The 17,699-nt window shown below is 47.5% G+C and overlaps 1 protein-coding gene across 4 annotated transcripts; it reads right to left on the reverse strand.

The window, feature by feature from the left end:
* Nucleotides 1-119: 119 nt before the first annotated feature.
* Nucleotides 120-17,695, reverse strand: ANKS3 (ankyrin repeat and sterile alpha motif domain containing 3). 4 transcript variants are annotated; one of them, XM_040592334.1, is made up of 18 exons: nt 17,610-17,695; nt 13,844-13,942; nt 13,520-13,695; nt 12,971-13,169; nt 12,632-12,753; nt 11,832-11,913; nt 11,012-11,147; nt 10,520-10,678; nt 9,260-9,385; nt 8,588-8,703; nt 7,616-7,783; nt 6,970-7,094; nt 6,559-6,700; nt 5,793-5,965; nt 4,414-4,529; nt 3,458-3,541; nt 2,888-2,982; nt 120-2,631 (listed from the first exon to the last, which is right to left on the reverse strand). In XM_040592334.1, exons 3-17 carry the CDS (start codon nt 13,687-13,689, stop codon nt 2,900-2,902), a joined length of 2,001 nt encoding a protein of 666 aa, XP_040448268.1. In that variant the 5' UTR covers nt 13,690-13,695; nt 13,844-13,942; nt 17,610-17,695; the 3' UTR covers nt 120-2,631; nt 2,888-2,899. The 4 variants fall into 4 exon arrangements, 3 of the variants coding, with proteins under 3 accessions (XP_040448268.1, XP_040448269.1, XP_040448270.1); XM_040592335.1 differs by lacking the exon at nt 17,610-17,695 and adding an exon at nt 14,573-14,765; XR_005827590.1 differs by lacking the exons at nt 120-2,631; nt 2,888-2,982; nt 3,458-3,541 and adding an exon at nt 4,620-4,775 and having other exon boundaries at nt 4,421-4,529.
* Between the last annotated feature and the right edge of the window lie 4 nt (nt 17,696-17,699).

Raw genomic sequence — 17,699 nt, forward strand, 5'->3', positions numbered from 1 at the left:
AGCACCTGGGAGAAGAAGCTGGCAAACACTGTAGGTTTTCCAGTTGTCCTGAAATAAGTTAGTGATTTTTCATGATTCTACTACACCAACTCCCTCCAGAGAAACCCACACAGCAGAAACACGTTCTCAGTTTTTATTATTTTATCCAAGTCAGCAAATACTATTTTATCTGGACAGCTTGCCTTAGGGTAGCACCGCACTGGACTCCCTGTTGCCTGCACAGCCACCCTTTCAGCAACAAATGCTGCTTTAAGTGCTCCATTTAAAGCATTGCCTCAGGGAAACACTATTTATAGAAAGCCCCTCCCTGGTGTCCCCTTTGGGCTCCTCCAGCACCCTTTTAAGCCTTTACATCCAGGCTCCTGCAGCACATCTTCTGTGGGGCTCTCCTTATAATACACCACAGCATCTCTCAGCTACTCCTTTTCCCAGGCCCTCAAGCATTACAGTCTATAGGATGTACCACTTTACCCTGCAGAAAAGCCTTTTCTTCCACCCTGTGACCTAGCAAAGCCAGCCCTGCCCGAGACTGTGTAGTCTCTGCTTCCAACCACCCACTTTCCTGCGCGTGGTTGGAAGAGCCTACTCAGCTCTGAAGGCATTGCTGAGCCAGGGCTTCCCTCACTCTCCACATGCTCCCAGGCCCTTTCACTTGGTTTTTGGGGTTGGGTGGTTTTTGGTTTTTTTTCTTCTATGAAAACTTCTCTCCTTGCCCCACAGACACCTAGCCTTAAATTCCAGTCTGGGTTGCCAAGGCACACTGCACTGACACTCCTGTACTAGTGCAGCCAGACACTCTGCCAAGGTTAGGGAGGGGGAATGCAAACTGCCTTGGTGCTTCCCACCCTTCCTCCAGCCACAGGGAATGAAGGACAAAGCCCCAAACACTCTTCCCAGCACAGCCTCAATGCTCTGAGAAGCTGTCAGGGATGCTGCCCGAGGAGAACTGACTCCTCCTCACCAAAACTAAATTCTTCAGGGTGTAACCTCCTGCAGCCATGTCCCACCACCAGACGCACACATGCATGCACCCATGTCATTTGCTAAAGATGGAAAAAAAAATACTGTGTCATGTTCAGTTTAAGAGTTAAGCACAAGTACAAAGCAGCACCCCACAGCTGAGCAGGTACAAGCTGCCAGCAAGGCAGGTTCACATCAGGGTGGGCCATACCCGTCTCAGGACTGTCCCCAGGAAGCACAGATACACCAGTTCAGTGGGACAGTCAGACTAGATGGCACTTTCATCAAATGCAGGCCAGCTTTCAAGTCGGCCTAAAAGGCCTTGGGCAGCTGATCAGAAGGGATGACTAACTGAAAGGATGGAGTCAGAATGGATTTTTCTATTTTGGCATCTGTGATTAAGGTCCAAAAATCAGGAGGAACACACAGTTTCTTCCTCTTTCTAAAGAGGCTTTTCCAGACTCATCCAGGCCAATACCCACAGGAAACCATCTTACACCAACATAACCACCACCAGAGCCCTCATGGCTACTCATCCAGCTCCAAAAGATGGAGCAGTCTCTGGGGAGGCAGCCTATTCCTACACTGCCTGCCCTTTGAAAACACCCACACCATCAACACAAGAATGTCTCAGCAGAACTATTTCCCAACACTAAAGCCTGGAAATCAAAGTCAGGCAGTGGTTGAGGACCAAAGCTTGGCACCACAGCTACATCTGGGATGCTATTTCTTTTGCCCACCTCCCATGTGGGACAGATCTACACCCCTCAGTTCCTGTTCTGCCTGCCTTGGCATGCTGCTGCTTGCCAGAGGCACAAGAGACCGAAGAGTCTCAAGCCCTGTGTTCTTTCAAGTCCTTCCAGGGAAACATCTGCCTCGCAACCGCTGTCAGTGTTGGGATCTTGGCACTGACAAACCAGGATGACAGAGTCTCTGCCATAAGGCATTTACCACAAAAACAAGTTCTTTGGGACTGAATAACATGATCACAAACAACCCCAAACAAGGCCTGAGGATGGCAAGAATCTGAACCAAACCAGGGTGGGCTGGTTGGAGAGAGAGGTTTTGAAGCACAGATCTGGGATGGCAGTAGAACAGACATTCCAGCTGGAGACCAGGGCTGCATGAGTGTTGCTGCAGCTCCAACCCAAATGTTGCAAAGTCTATTCACTTTACCCATTCCCAACAAACCTGCCTTCCTTATTGCCCAAGTTACATCTTCTGTGCCAATCATGGCATAGAAGGAGCCCCAGGGTAAGCGTCAGAGGCCTTGGGGAGGATGGGATGCAGAGAAGGATAGTTAATTGATAGCTGTGGGTAACTGTCAACTCTCTAACACCATACAGCCCTGAATGACAAGGGCTGCAGGAAGGTTAAGGCAGATAAAACTTCTGGGCTCAGTGCTTCTCCTCTTAACCTAACCTTTTGGCATGAACAGCAATGGCCCTGGGAACCCAGACAGCAGTCAGACCCAAAGAGCTGATGGGTGGTAGTCTTCTGCTGTCCCTCGTTCTCCAGGCATGTTCTCTGATGGCTGAGACCTTCTTCCACGCATCTGCCAGCTGCTGCGGCACTCACAGCAGAGCTGCAGTGCTGCCAGCACAGCCCTCGCGCTCATTCTCCCAGGCACACTCAGCTTCCGGGTGGAACAGTCACCCGACGTCAGTATTCCTGCAGCCACCAGGAAAAAAAACAAAACAAAAAAACAGGACAGTCACCCTTTCAGTGGGACAGAGACAAGGGGACTAAGGATTTTCTAAAGGGAAAATCAGCCAGAAGTCAGACAAGGACTAATTAGAGCACAGCTTCAGTGCGCAGGCTATGAGCAAGCACCGGGCACATGCAGCAGATGGCTGATACTCGCTGTGAGGAACGACACTCCCCTCAATACCATAGCCCTCAGTGGTTGTCAGTAGTTCCCACTCACCCTCCTGCTTTGTTATGGCTCTAGCCAGCTCTGCCCGCTTTGCCCTGGGGCTTGGAGCCTCTGAAGGTTTTGAATCACAGTCTGCAGAGCTTTTCCTGAGGGCAAACCAAAAGGAAAAATCCGTGTTAGCAATAGGTCAGCAAGCAGTAAAGAACAGGCTGCAGTCTGTATTCAGCCACTGTTACCCTCCCTTCATGCTGCCTTCTCCCCTGCAGCTTCCAGGGCCCAAAACCAGGTGACTACTCCGACTGCCCGGTGCTGGAACAAGTTCCTGTCATCATGAGAACAGGACACAGGCTTCGCGAACCACTTCCCAAGCTGCTCTGACTACTGAGCAGGAGGGATGTGAGGGGCCACATCCCCCCATTCTCTCAGCCTGGACTTGTCAGCAGAGGATGAGACAGAGCCCAAGATCTGCTGTTAGAGGAAGTGCAAGAAAGTTCCATCACCAACTTTCGAGCCTGGACACTTCCCTGAATGAGCGGGGATTGTTAGGTCCCTCCAAACCACCACTGTCAAATAATCAAAACCTGCCCAGCCACACCTCCCCTCCAGCTTCCCCCACCTTACCCATTTCTCCCACACACTCCTCTAGGACAGCTGACAGCTCAGGCAAGCTCAGAGACTTCAAGGAAGGTGGCCACCCTTCCAGCACTGCAAGAAAGAGGAACCGCACATTAAATCAATCTGCATGCCCTCTGTGACAGAGGCAGAGACAAGGGTTTGGTGTTGCTGTGAAGCACCCACATCCAAAATACTTCCAGTTAGAGGTTCTGAGTCACATGGGAAGAACTGAGGGGTTTTTAACTAGCAATTCTGCCACTTAGGAATATTTTTCCCTTCACTGGCTGGATCATATATTAAAAGAATCTCGAAAGGATTAAGTTTAGCGGACAGAAGTCAGCTGAATCTCTCTTTGTCTCACTTTTACAACACAAGCAGCAAAGAGCACATCTCTGGAAGCATGTCACAGGCAGTGGAATCATTTGCTAACTCCTCATAAGGAGCTGGTGGGGCAAGCCTGCCCAGCCACGTACAGCTGTTTGCCCCACTGACCAAACAGCACAAACCCCCAGACGGGGTCAGGAAACTAGCCATGGCTTCCCATTCAGCCCTTGCCCTAGGGCACAGCGCAGTAATGCACCCGAGGTGCCCACATGTGCCGTGCAGGCAGGGGAAGCCACAGGCCCATGAAGCAGGGCTGCCACTGGGTGCCCATACTACGACTTTGCCCATTTTTAGCCAAACACCTGCCAGACCCCAAAGTTTCCCATTTGCTAAGAATTAGAAGTTGCTGAGCAGCTCTGCTGCTGTTGAAATCCATGTGACCCAAGTGTTCCAAATGCTTTCCCTGAGCAAGATTTTTTCGTATTAAATTTGAGGGTTTGGCTGCTGATTAGTTTCCAAATCTCTTTTAACTTCATCCTTTCAGCAATCAAAAGACAAGCACATGGCTTGCTGTGGGGTCTCCTGCTGCATACCCACCCCTTGCACCCATTTTCATAGTTTGATAAGGTCTTCCTTACCTGGACGCTCACCAGGCCGCCTGCTCTCACCAGTTCTCAGCTGCACCTTTGTGTCCAGCACTCTGCCAACTGCCTGATCTTGGGTTAGCCGGGAGGACAGCTCTGCTTGACAGGATCTGCCAAACAAGACAAAGCCCATCAGAAGTGCACAGGGACACTTCCTGGAACAACATACCAGTCTGTGCACTCCTACATCCTGCAAATACCTGCTTGGGGTGCCGAGGGACCGCATCTAACGCCCTGGGTTACAAACTGCTCCTTGTTCCTTCCCAGGAAGAGGAAGACGTGCCCCAGACAAAGCTCAGGGCGCTCTCCACTGTGCCCCATCTCCACAGCAATCTCTGCCCCTGTCCACAGAGGAGCTGCGGGGGGAGAAGAGAAGGAGGGGGCGGGGTGAGCAGAAAAAAGCCCAAGCCAGGGGCTGTGCCTGGCTTATAAGAGATTCAAGCCTGATCCAAGGTTTCTAATGGGCAAATGAAGCTACCTCAGGACAGGCATCATGTTAAAGCAAGAGGCACATAAAGTTCTCTGGCCATCATCGTCATATCAATTCGAACAATGTATCTGCAGAGCATGGCAGGGCCCTTCTACCAGGCAGCCTCAGTTCCACAGTCGCAGGGAAAAAGACAAGTGCTCTGCCCCTTGCAAAATAGGAATATTCCCCTTGGGAATATTTTGCTCTGCTGTCCTTCTGAAAGCCAATCCCAGTTCAACCTGGGTTAGTAGTGAGCAGACCACATGCACTGTCAGGCTAGGATCCATAAGCAGTAGGATTAATGCCACCTTCAAGGACCTGTCTGTTCTGTCCACTGACAGAACAGAGTCCATGACAGGAGTCCAAGCAGGACTAGGAAAAAAGCACCACAAAGACAACAAAAGGTATACTGGGAGGCAGGGGAAGACAGAACTCAAAGGCAATGGCACAACTGAACAGGGCAGCTTTTTCTGCTAGGTGTCAGAGTTGCGAGAAAAAGCCAGGGCAAGACATGGCAAGTCCTTTGGTGTGCTCTGGAAGTTAGAAATGCTTTCCTGCATTCACCCAATCACCAAGTTACACCCTGGTCACTGGGTCTCATGTAAGCACAAAGCAAGCACTTAACCTTTTGGTTCCTTTTAGTTGAAACTAGAGCACCCATCATCTCTGAAACGTCAGGCTGTTTTAGTTTGTGAAGCCTTAATCAGATGCATATCTGCTCATGTGACTGTGGTTTTCCACTAGAGAAAGTCAGGCAGGATCCAAAATGGGTTCAGATGCCTGGTGAACTCTCCTGCCTTACCCCAAGAAGCACCTGTAAGACCACCAATGTGACCTTTGATATCTGTATGGCCCAAATCCCATTTCCCAGTAGCCTCAGTGCCATTTCCTAGGAATAGCTTACTTGATCTGATCCAGCAGGACTCCAGCATCCTTGGTGATGGCCTGAGCCTCTCTGAGCTGGCACTGAATAGCATTCCAGGTCTCATCCCGCTCCATCAAACAGCTCTCAGCCACTGCACGCAGCTTCTGCTCCTGGCACACCTGGCCCTTCATCACCTCCACCTCTTCACACCTCTACAGCAGAGCAGAAGAGAAGATTAGACTGGAAATACTGTACATCACATACACGTGCCTACTCTGACACATCCCTGGAGTTTCAGCCACTTCAATGGCTTAGGCAGCCAGAGGGTTCCTGTGAAAGTGCACCCAACCAAGTGAGAAAGGAAGCTGGATAAGGCTTGTACATTGAATAGTTTCTCTCCACATCAAGACCAGCCCCACAGTCACAATTCCCCCTTCCTCTCCATTTACAAAGATACTCAGTAGGCCAAATCTCCTGAATCAACTGATGTCTGTTCACTACTGGCTGTACAACTTCACCATAAAAATAACACTACTGAAAAAGAGTAGGTATTCAGTTCCTCCCACTTGCCCTTTTAGTTCTCGGGTAGATGGGAAACAGACATAAAGGCTTCACAAGCATGGAGCACAGAGGAGTGGATAAGCTGCACTTACCTGATCTACTTGACACCAAGTGTATCCGCTGAAAGTTATGTCTTTTCCTTTACCCCAAGCTATTAGAGGCACAACATAAAAATATGCTACCAATCACTTGTTGCAGCATAACGTGTGACAAGGCATTGAGCAGCTCATGGCAGACCTCGTACCTTGTGCAGCTGAATGGCCAATTCCTGCATCTCAGCCTCCAGCCGGTCCGCATAGGCCAGCTCCAGGGCATCACTGGGTGGCCGAGCGTTGCTGTGCCATCGGGCAATGGCAGAAGTCATCTTCCTCTTTGGTCCAAACAGACTGGTGGGAGAACAGCAAACTGTCAGGGACCAAACACTGCACACCACCTGTCCCTAGGCCCAATGGGATCCCATGAGGACCTGTGCAGTCTCCTGGTTTCATCAAGGCACCTGCAAAACTAGGAGTCTGTTACAGCCAAAAACTAGGGGATATCAAAATTGTGTCAGAGATGGCCAGAACAGAAAGCTACTCACTAGCTAAACTTTCCTGACCAGATCCTGTGCACAGTATATAAGGGGAAAGATGAGAGCTACATTACAGACACTCACGTGATGCCTATTTCCTTCAGATCACTCTCTGTGAGGGTCAGGAAGATCCGGAGGTCAACATCTTGCTCCTCAAACACTTGCAGATATTTCAGGCACCCAATCTGCTCAAGGAATGTTGCCAGGTCCTGCAGCCCACGCAAAACAAACTTATTTATGCCTTCACAAACAAAAGCATTACCATTTCTCTTAATCATAAACATGTGCTTCCTCAGTGTTGCTGTAAGGCCCTTCTGGGTTCTAGCAGCAACCATGACTTCCCCTGGTTAACTGCCCTTCTCCAGTCACACAACAGGACTGGCCTGTCTGCTGCAGCCATTGCCTCTCATAACAAACACAGAGGGGAAAGACACACCAACACCTCCCATAGCCCACACCACAGCCATGTTAGGTAGCACAGCCACAGGCCTGAAGGCTCTAGAATACCACTCCAAGCAACAGCAACACCTAAGCAAACAGTTCTTTGTACAAGAAAGTGCTGTTTCATGAGCATGGAAGCTTGGGCAGAGGTTTAGTATCAAAGGGGTTTTGGTGACAACTTCCCTTTCAACTGAGAAGGCCAAGAAAGCAGCTTAAGCAACCTTGGGAAAACCTCCCATGCTTGACACTGTCCGCATTACTTCAGAGACAACTTTCAGTGTGTACTTACCTGGGGCCCTGTATAGGCAGGGGGCTCAGGAAGGATCAGGTGCTGACTAGAGCCCCCAGCTTTCCCTGGGCAGTGGGTCCACTGACTATCACTGTTGCTGTAACGGTTCTTGATCTTAAAACTCTTGGCTTGTTTCCGACTAGGGGGACTGTTCGCATGGTCAGAATCCTGAAAAAGAAAGAAAAAACCTACAAAATGTAAAGCGCAAAGATGTCAGGATCACTACAACTAACAAATACAGACTCGAAGAAGTCCCAACTTCTAAAGCCAGGCAGTGGTCCACAGAGGCAGCAAAGACTAGCAATTACTAGGAAGGGCTGAGTCTAGTCACTCTGAAGATAACAGCATGGTAACACAGAATGGTATCGAGCTCCTGGCTTAGGAAGCAACGTACCAGAGCAAAGAGCAATGCTGAATCCTCCCTGAACCAATACAGTGCACTGAGATTCTTGCAGGTCAAGAAGCTCCTCAAGATACAGAGGACTTTTGCTCGTGTTCCACCTATATCACCCTTCTGTACCTCAGCCCCAGAGCTGTGACCTCCTCCCCTTTCTGTACTTCAGGCATGCCAATGCAATACTGCTGTCCTTCTCTAAACCTTACTATACTGCCTGCTATCTTGGCAGGTTCAAGGACTGATCCAGCTCTAGCAAGTCACATCCTTTCTTGACCATCATCCAACTAGAAACCTGCGCAGTTCAGAAGCTGGAGAGAACTTAAAAAATTACTGACCAGTCATCAACAACCTACTCTAGAGTGAACATGCTCTAAGAGTTGGCTCCTAGTTGGAGATCAAACAAGCCAATCCATCACCTTCAAATATGGAAATTGTTTTTTTCACCCCTGCAATACTACCTTTCCTCATCCAGCCTGGTACTACAGCCTCCTGCAGAGGCAGAGTCATAGCAGACTGTGGAGGGGTGACAGCACCGGCCAAGCTGAAGGCAGAGAAAGGAAAATTGAAACGCCCACCTCATTGCTCTCCAAGGAACCTTCACTGCTGACTCCCAGGGCTTTAGTGAGGCATTCACTGCTGCTGCTGCTGCTCCTGATGGTTGCCAAGTTGTTGGTGAAGAACGCGTTATCTTCTGGAAAGGAAGAGGGAAAAACTTGAGATTCAACTTCCTTACGCTCAGTGCTGTTTTTGCTACACTATTGCCAGCAAAACCCGCTGGAAGTGTAAAGGAGAAACCAAGAGCAAGGCTTCATATGCAGCACTCATGACACAAGATGCTTCGAAGACATCTGCTCCGTCTCCTTTGCACCCTCCCCTCAGATTATCAGTACAAGTTGTGAGATGCCCACTGAGCATTCTCTTCCATAGGCTAAACCAGGGGTCCTCAAACTACAGCCCACGGGCCGGATACGGCCCCTGGTATTTACAGACACCCCCCCTGCACCGGGGGTTGGGGGGAAGCCAAGCAGCCACAGATGACTTCCTGCCACTTCATCCACATGCCAGCCCCCTGTTTAAAAAGTTTGCGGGCCCCTGGGCTAAACCATCCCAGCTCACTCAGCCTTTCTTCATGAGATACTCTCCAATTCTCTACACCATAGTGGGAAAGGAAAGTGCAAGCCAAGGGCTCATATCTCACATCCAGGTGCACACTACAAGCCAGACTGCTTTCTGAAACAATGACTTACCTCTGCTGCTGCTGCTCTCCACATCTTGCTCATTAATTGGAGAGGTAACATCCCGGTTCCGGATATCACCTGCTTCACAGCTGCCATCATCACTGAAGGTAACATAGCCCTGAGGAGGGACCTGCTCTGTGTGCAAGAGGAAAAGAGAACAAAGATTAGGTACTATGCAAGTTACCAGAGAGGCTCCAAGCACCCACTCCAGGATTTGAAAATAATCAAGAGAAGAGACTGCCTTCTTTACTAGCAGGTTTCATTCTAAAAAGCACAGATAAGAACTGGGAAATGCATGTGCCTAGAGCCTCCCGCACACAAACACACATTAGCTGTACTTTAGATGGCTGCATTGAAAAACAAGAAAGTCAGAGGAAAGAGCCTCATAGCAGAGATGCACCTTAAATAGCAGCTTTCAGCATTTCCTCTCCTCTTCATACTCAAGTTATCTAATGGGGAAAAGCATCTGCTGAAGAAAGCAAGGTGTCAGCTATGTCCCATTCCCAGCCAAGCACACCCTGTAAAACCAGCCCCTCCGCATCTGTGTTACAACACTAGCAGCATCCCACTGCCATTTAAGCAGTGGACAGCACCATTTCCATAGTCACTGCCTGTGGGATAACATGTACCTGTATTAACCAAACTTTAAACATGCTTTTAAGTCCATATTCTTGGTTATTCTAGACAACTAGGTAACCAGTCTCAGAAACACCTATGGCTGTGACACAAGCACACAAAAACAAAACTCATACCACTGTATCCAGGGGTTGATATCTGAACTGGGATCATCTTTCTCTTGGCCTATTGCAAAGGTTTTGTAATCTCATTCTTAGTAGTATTTCAAACATCATGGAAGACAAAACTGACAGGTCTACCAGAAGCAGTGAGTTCACTTTAGTGATCAATGATTTCTTGGCCTGTGTGACCACTTCCTGTCATCAACTTGAGAAGGGTTCTCAAACTTTTGAGCCTACCTCAAAAAGGGAAGCTGGACTGTTCAGGTGTCAGGGGAACAGTAACTGAGGTAAAAGCAGTGTTTGTTCCATAGAACTGTTCCACTCATCAATATCCAGCCCTGACAAAAGAGTTCAAGGGTGGGTTTTTTTTTTTTAAACCAGAGATGGGATAGCCTTGTATGATGGTGTTCACTATCTTTGTTTGTACAAACCACACATGAATCCTAGATGAAAGGAAATTGTTGGTACAAAAATAGCTACAATACATTTAAGACCTCAAAGGACTCTCAGTTAGGCTTTTAACTATTCTCACCATAGCGAGACTGCTTCTTTCCCCCAATTCCAACTGCTGTTATCTTAGCCAAAGCCTGGGGCCCATCGTGGATGCTGGGACCCTTGGTCCTACGAACAGGTCTCTGTCTCTGGGGAGCAGAACATGATTCATCTGAGGAACTCAGCTCTTCATATTTCCCTGTAGTTCAGACACAGACTGTTAGCAGCATAGTAATTAATTTACCTACTTTGTTTTATAAATGCAGTGGGAAATAAAAAGGGAGGGTGAAAAGTTTAACTAGGTTAGTTTAAAAGGAGGAGGGTGAAATCATTTAACTAGGTCATAAAAGAGCCAGCAGACAAAAAAAAACCACACCACTTGGGACCATGCCTCTTCCATCCTCAGAAATGCTAGAATTTCCAGGACAGACCAGCTAGTACTACCCCATTTACACAGCAACACACTTTCAAAGTATAAACACCTCTCTTCAGGTTCTATCTTAAAATGAACAAGCTAAAACACCTCTCTTACCTGGACCCCTGCAGAAGACCTTGGGCACTGGGGCTGCGTGCAAATCTATCAGCCCCACAATCTTTGTATGTCCATACTTCATAGCCAGTGTCCGTGCTGTGGCTCCAGTATTATCTCTGACATCTGCCTTCACTCCCTATAGAAAAGAAATACACATTTAAGATGTACATAGCAGAGGGCACTACATACAAAAATTCAAAACAGCTAAAGAATTGTCTTTGTTCCTCCATCAGAAACACAGGCTCACCTTTGATAGGAAGTTCAAGCTTCACTAACACCTCTTTGCCTCTCTAATTATCCATTCTCATTAATCCCTGAATGCCAAGCAGCCCAGCTATATGGCTCCTGTGCAACTGCCACGGGGAATTAGTTTGTTTTATCTGAAAAATGTTTTGCATTGCTGCCTCCTTCTGGAAGTAAGCTGGACCAGTTAAATGGGATATTAAGCCCACGTTTTTTAAACACCAAGAGACCTGCCTCCAAAGGCTTATAAGCATGCACAAGATGCTCACTAGCCTGAGCATGCAAGCCTGTAAACATAATACGGAGACTACCATTTTAGCAGTTTTCTAATTCAGTCTTTCAGTTAAACCTGGACAGTCAGATCCAACTCCTATTTGTGCAAGGCCAGTGTAAAATCAGAGTATTAGTCTTCAGAAAGCAGATACTTTGAGAAGAGTCCTGGAAGTCTGGGAGACTTCAGGGGTAACTGTCATCAAGGATCAAACACAACACTAAGTAAGTGTCAAATTTGTGGTTCTTCCTCTGAGGGCTGGAACCACAGATTTTCAGCTTTACAGAGAACTGCCTAGACACTTACATGATTGAGAAGGTACTGAACAATTATCTCATGGCCAGAAGCAGCTGCTTCCATCAGAGGCGTATATCCATACACTGGCTCCCTAGAGAGAGAACAAACACGCATACATGGACTAGGATAATCAAAGCTGAAAAATGCTGCAGCCTTCGCCATATCATAATAGGGTATCTCCAGCCTCTACCCTCAGCTGATCACAAAATTCACTGTTCTACTGCACTCTGGTCTAGCCCAGTAAAACTCCCAGAGGAGATTCAGTAAGCATTACTCTATTGGCTGTGTAGCAACAAGATTACTCTTCCAGTTGCAGATCTGCCTTTCAATGGCAAAATCAGTTTTGCAGGAGCTAACAAAGCAAAAGCCTCTTGTTGACCTCAGGCAATTCAATATGCAGAAATGTACAGGCAGTTCCCAAGGCACAGGAACACACTGCACACTTCAAAAAACCCCAAACTGAACTTGAAATACACAGAAAATTCAATAGACTTGTGAAGCGCACTTGAGTTCAGAAGGTGTTGCACCTGTTTGCTTTCAGAGTTTAGGCCATCATTAAACAAGCAGGGAATCTAATTTCTCTTGATCTTAGTTAAATCAACAGTGACAACATGGGCAGACTTCACAGTTCAGTTTGCAGGTCACCTGTCCTTGTATCAGCTAACAGAGCATGCCATACTTCCTAGGGTACAGGAAAAACAAAAGCAGGCGTGTTCTCCCTGCCCATATTTGTGTTCCAATGCCAACTGTTGCTTCCATATGCAAAATGAGGTATCTTTTGAGAAATGAAGTCACAGATTCCTCCTTACTTGCAGTTGGCGTTTGCCCCATTGTCCAGCAAGAACTTGACCATCTGTTGATGTCCAGCACTGGTGCAGTGAAATAAGGCAGTCCAACCATGAATATCCTTCATCTCCAGCTCTGCACCTTGCTTCAAGAGAACAGAGAATGTTCTTTACTGCACCCCCTCTGCTGGGTCTTTTAACCACTGCCCCTCTGCGCTGTGATATCAAGAGAGTTTAAACCCCTGTCAGGAAGCTGAACTCACAACAGAACACAAATTGCACACTTTGGTTGCAACTGGCAGAGAACCCTATCCTGTGCATTTAAACCATGTACTGTGGCTTTACCACTTATGGAATACACACCTGTAGAAGAAAGTAAGCAACACTCTCATTTCCACAGCTGGAGGCCAGCATGAGCGGCGTCTGCCCTTCTGGTGTTGGGATGTTCACATTCACTCCTGCTTCCAGCAGTAGGTGCACAATGGTGTCATGGCCAATGTAGGAGGCATACATTAGTGGAGTCCAGCCACCACAATTCCTCTTATTTAAATCCAGATCTCCACTAAATAACAGAAAAGAATTCAGCTGAACTACTGTCCTGGAGCTGTAGATCACAGTAGGCTCCTGCAGCCTCTTGTTACCATCATTGTCTCAAAAGAAGGCTGAAAAGAATGCTAGCACTGAAGCCTGCATGAGAATTCCTACCAGCTCTAGCACAACTTCCACCAAATCACTAAGGAGATAGTTTTTATCAGCAGACTTGCCCCTTGAAACTTTGTGCCTAAGAACCCCTTGGGAGTTCCAGCAATGTGCTCCCACGGCAATGTTAGACCAAGCTGTACAGCAGCCAGTGAAAAACCGTAACTGGCAGCAAGTAACCACAGAGCTGTGCCCTCCCCAGCCCCTCCTTACCGCTGAATACACTCCTGCACCACTTCATACTGGCCAACAGAGGAAGCCGTATGCAAGTCCAGAGGAACATCCAGCTCTTCCCGACAGATCATCTGACCGACCCCATGCCACATGGAAAGGCTGCGGCTCAGCAGCTCCGACTCACTGGCTTCATCACTCAGCTCCGACATCCTGCCCTGAGTAACCAAAGAAAAACAGTATTTTTACCTGCAGATGTCCATTTTCTATAGAACACGCATTCACCCACTGGCACTACGGCTCAGAGATATGCCAGGGGCTTGGAAGGTGAGGTAGTCTCAGAAGTATAGTATTTCAAATTCCTACCTCTACTTTGATCACCTCCTTCGCCTGAAGCAATAACACTTGCTGAGGAGTTTTTGCTGGTAGATCTTTCTTGCTGCAGTGGACTCAGATTTGAATACACTGAAAAAATAAAAGCCAATAATGCTAGAGAAAACATCTCTCAAACCTCATTTTAAGACTTCAGAAGCACTGGCTTTATTTCCTCCCCTTCTAATCACAATATGCCTAAGGAAGCTTTGGATACTCTCCTAAGACTAAGTGCCTATTGAAGTGCAGATGACATGCTTAGCATCATACGAAAGGATTTAATTCTTGGTCTTCGGGTTTTATAATTCAGAGAGGATTAGGAATTCATGTGTTAGATGTTCCTAGTCTTTCTCCATCCATATATTGCAGGATGGCCCTGCTGAAATTAAGACACAGTCATTAATAATGACAACTGTCAACTGCTCAAAAGCAGTAAGATCACCTGAATGGGGTGCACACTTCATTATGTCATCAGGTTGCAAGTAGGTGGATTCTACCATTTATTGCTTCAGCACTTCAGAAGTAGCCCAGTCCTGGCTGTGAATCTCAGAAATTGCTGAAACATTTCAAGCAGCAATGCACCTGCCCATTCGTTATCTGAGCATGCACCATCCTGCAGACAGTAACTTAATTACAAAGCCAGCACAGTTTCATGACTGTCTGAAAGATTTCCTATCCCTAGCCTCAGGGAGCAATTGCATATTAATCATTTTAACCACTCACAGGAGAGTGTTCTTGTTTGGCACTTCATAAAAAGCTGTTCAACACAGCTGCAACTATCATCTGAGGTCTTCAGCTGCCTTTTCAGGCTGCATCAAAGTCAATCCAATGGGAAGCAATTCCCTCTCCCTGTAGTCTCATCACCCATCATGCAGCACTTCTGGGGTTTGCCTACTCCCAGTACATATTGTGTTGGGCAGCAAAGCCAACAAAGTATTCTTCCTTTCTCTTGATAACTTCTCACCAGTTTAATTCCTTAGACTGATTCATTCTAGAGTCTTGCAAATGCCAAATTTGGCACTGGTGAAGAATAAAAGAGCAAGAACACACTTTTCAGCAGCAGTTGCTCTTTAGATGGCCTCAGCTGTAACATTTCAAACCATACTTACTATTTTCTAAACAACTGGGAGTCTTTGTCTGGCAAACACAGCCCCTTTTCTTACAACATAAGCAAAACACCTCTAATTCCTACCCCTTCACGCCTTATCTGGATCCTTTCTCCCACACCTCACTTTTTCCACTCCTCCTTCAGTCTGTTAACACTACAAAACCACCATCTATTCTACCTAATCAGTGTTGTAATAAGCGATTCCTTTCTTTGCAGGTATCTGCAAAAGCCCCTATTTTACCTAATAGCAGCAATTTCTATTACACTGGCAATCCAGAGGCCTCAGGCCAGAATATGCAGAGCAGAACACAAATGAAAGACCTGAGCACCTCACAATCAAAATGTAAGGAGATTTGAATGAATCATAAGGGGGAAAAGTAGTAGTGTTTCTCACTACAACAGATTAAAGCTGCCCCTGGAAGGCAAAATGACATATTCACAGTTAAAGGAGTTAAGATCCAGGACAGCGTGTAGAAGCACATTCATATGGAAAGTAAATTGTTCTCTCTGCAGAGACCTCCTTGTTAATTGGATACATTAATTATAAAACCCACAGGTATTTGGTCTTTGTCAGAATCAGCCCCACTTCCAATACTAGTTGCCAGTACAACTTTGGCAAGTTGATCCACAGTCAAGAGGGCTGTGTCAATACTGACATGACAGGTTATGCTTGACCCCAGAATACTCAAAGGTCTAGGCCTTATTGCTACCACCTACACCATGCTCTTAATCGCCTACATATTAGGTTTTTTTTTTACTCAGACTTCACTCCAGCCTGATCTGAACCATGATGTCAGCTGTGCAAACACCTGAGAAAATACAGAGGACAGCTGAACAGAATCCATAGAACAATAAGAGTGGTCAGAGCCCTAAGGACTGAGATGAAAAGACCTGGTGAAATGAAATCAGTTGTCTGGTCTAGAGAGGAGATGCCTGACGGGGACATGTGATAACAGCCTTCAAATACAGAAATAGTTGCTGCAGAGAGGACAACAGAAATAATCAGCTCCTTGTGGCCATGGTGAATATGACAGAACATAGTAGGCTTAAGTTGTAGCATAGAAGATTGTTTAAAGATTACAAAAATCTTTGTAAAAGTAAAAGCAGGAGTACTGTGATAGATTACCAGCAGAGATTCAGTTGCTAAGAATAAGCTAGACAAAGGCCTCTGAACATTGGGCAGTCTGTTCTCTTGATTTGTGGCAGAGTCATTAAGTTCACATTTGTTAAGAGACCTTCCTCAGCCCCACGAGGCCATTATTATATTTACTACATAAATACCTAGCTATTTATCAGGATCAGAACTCAATAGTGCTGAGACTCAGAGCAGGTAGCAAACATCATATTACCCTGAATTCAGAGAGTTTGCGGATGAGAAAACCAGAAGGCAGGAAAAAAACCACCATAAAAACTTATTATGAAAATGCCAGCAAAGAGCATGCCTTTTTGGAGGATAAGCCTGAGGAACAGGTGACAATAGATGAAAGAGCAGCAGAAGACCTACACTGAATTAAATGGGAGATGATACCAAAAGCAACAGCAGCAAGCTGTCACCAACAGAACAAATCCAAAAATGCCTGTTAACCACCACCTATCAGGGACCATTAAGCTGCACTGGCTCTGCTGAATTCATTCTCTCACATCCTCTTCCACAAGCACAGGTAACATCCACACAGGTCCTTCTGTCCCCAAAGAAACAAGACACCCAAAACAGCATAAGTGTGATGCGTGTTGGTGTTCTCAACTGAGCCATCAAGCAGATAACACACTTCACTACTGCTCCTAACCTAGTTCTATCTCCACTAAATTCAGCAACAATCTACTGGAAGAAATAAGCAGCCTTGTTAGATCCTTGTATAGGTAACTAATAGTAGTTACCAGCTCAGTCACAACAAGCACTACCAGAGCCAGAACTACTTCATACCAGTTGTCTACTGACTGAGCAGAGACTGGCCCCCACATTACAGCTGTAGGAACCTCATCAGTTTTCACAGGATGGTGGCATGTACAAGAAAGTAGTGCTGCAGCACAAGCCCCAGCTGAGGGCCCACAACACCTTGGTTCAAATCTACACTGGCCTGTTGAAGAGACACCAAGCTCTTCATCTGTACCATGAGCCTGGCACCCTCAAGTATCTCAAAGCACACCACATGCTCTCAAAAAAGAGAAGATAAGAAGTACAAGAGCATTTCAAGAGCCCCATTAGGGAGCGCATTTCCCAGGGCTGGGGCTATGCCACACAAGGCACAGCACCCCAATGGAGGCGCACCCCACGGCCCCCGGGCTCGGTGCTGGGCAGGCTCTGGTTGCCCAACAACACGCCCGAAGAGGAGCGAGCCCAGCTGCAGCTGTCAAACCAGTAACTACTGTTACCAGAAGTGTCACAGCAAAACGGCTTCCGAGGGCGTGATCCCTGCGTCTCACCGGGCCACTGTTCCCCCAAGACCCTCCTAAGAGTTCGCTGTCGGTGCCCCGGCCTACCCCACCGCCGGACCTCAGCCAGCAGACTGGAACCGCTCCGGCTACGGGCCCACCGCGACCGGCAGCCGCCAGGGGGACGGCCCCAGAGGCGGCTGCGCCCAAGGCGACCCCTCCCCAGCCAACGGAGAACAGCAGCCAGCCCGGCCCGCTACAGGCCGCGCCACCCCTCACCTGCACACCCGGTAAGCTCCACCACCAGAAACCGTCCCGCCCGCGCAAGGAACGCTGGGAAACCTCCACTTGGCTCAGCCTCCAAAGCCC

The sequence above is a fragment of the Falco naumanni genome, chromosome 4 (genome assembly GCF_017639655.2).
Source record: "Falco naumanni isolate bFalNau1 chromosome 4, bFalNau1.pat, whole genome shotgun sequence".
Lineage (NCBI taxonomy): Eukaryota > Metazoa > Chordata > Aves > Falconiformes > Falconidae > Falco > Falco naumanni.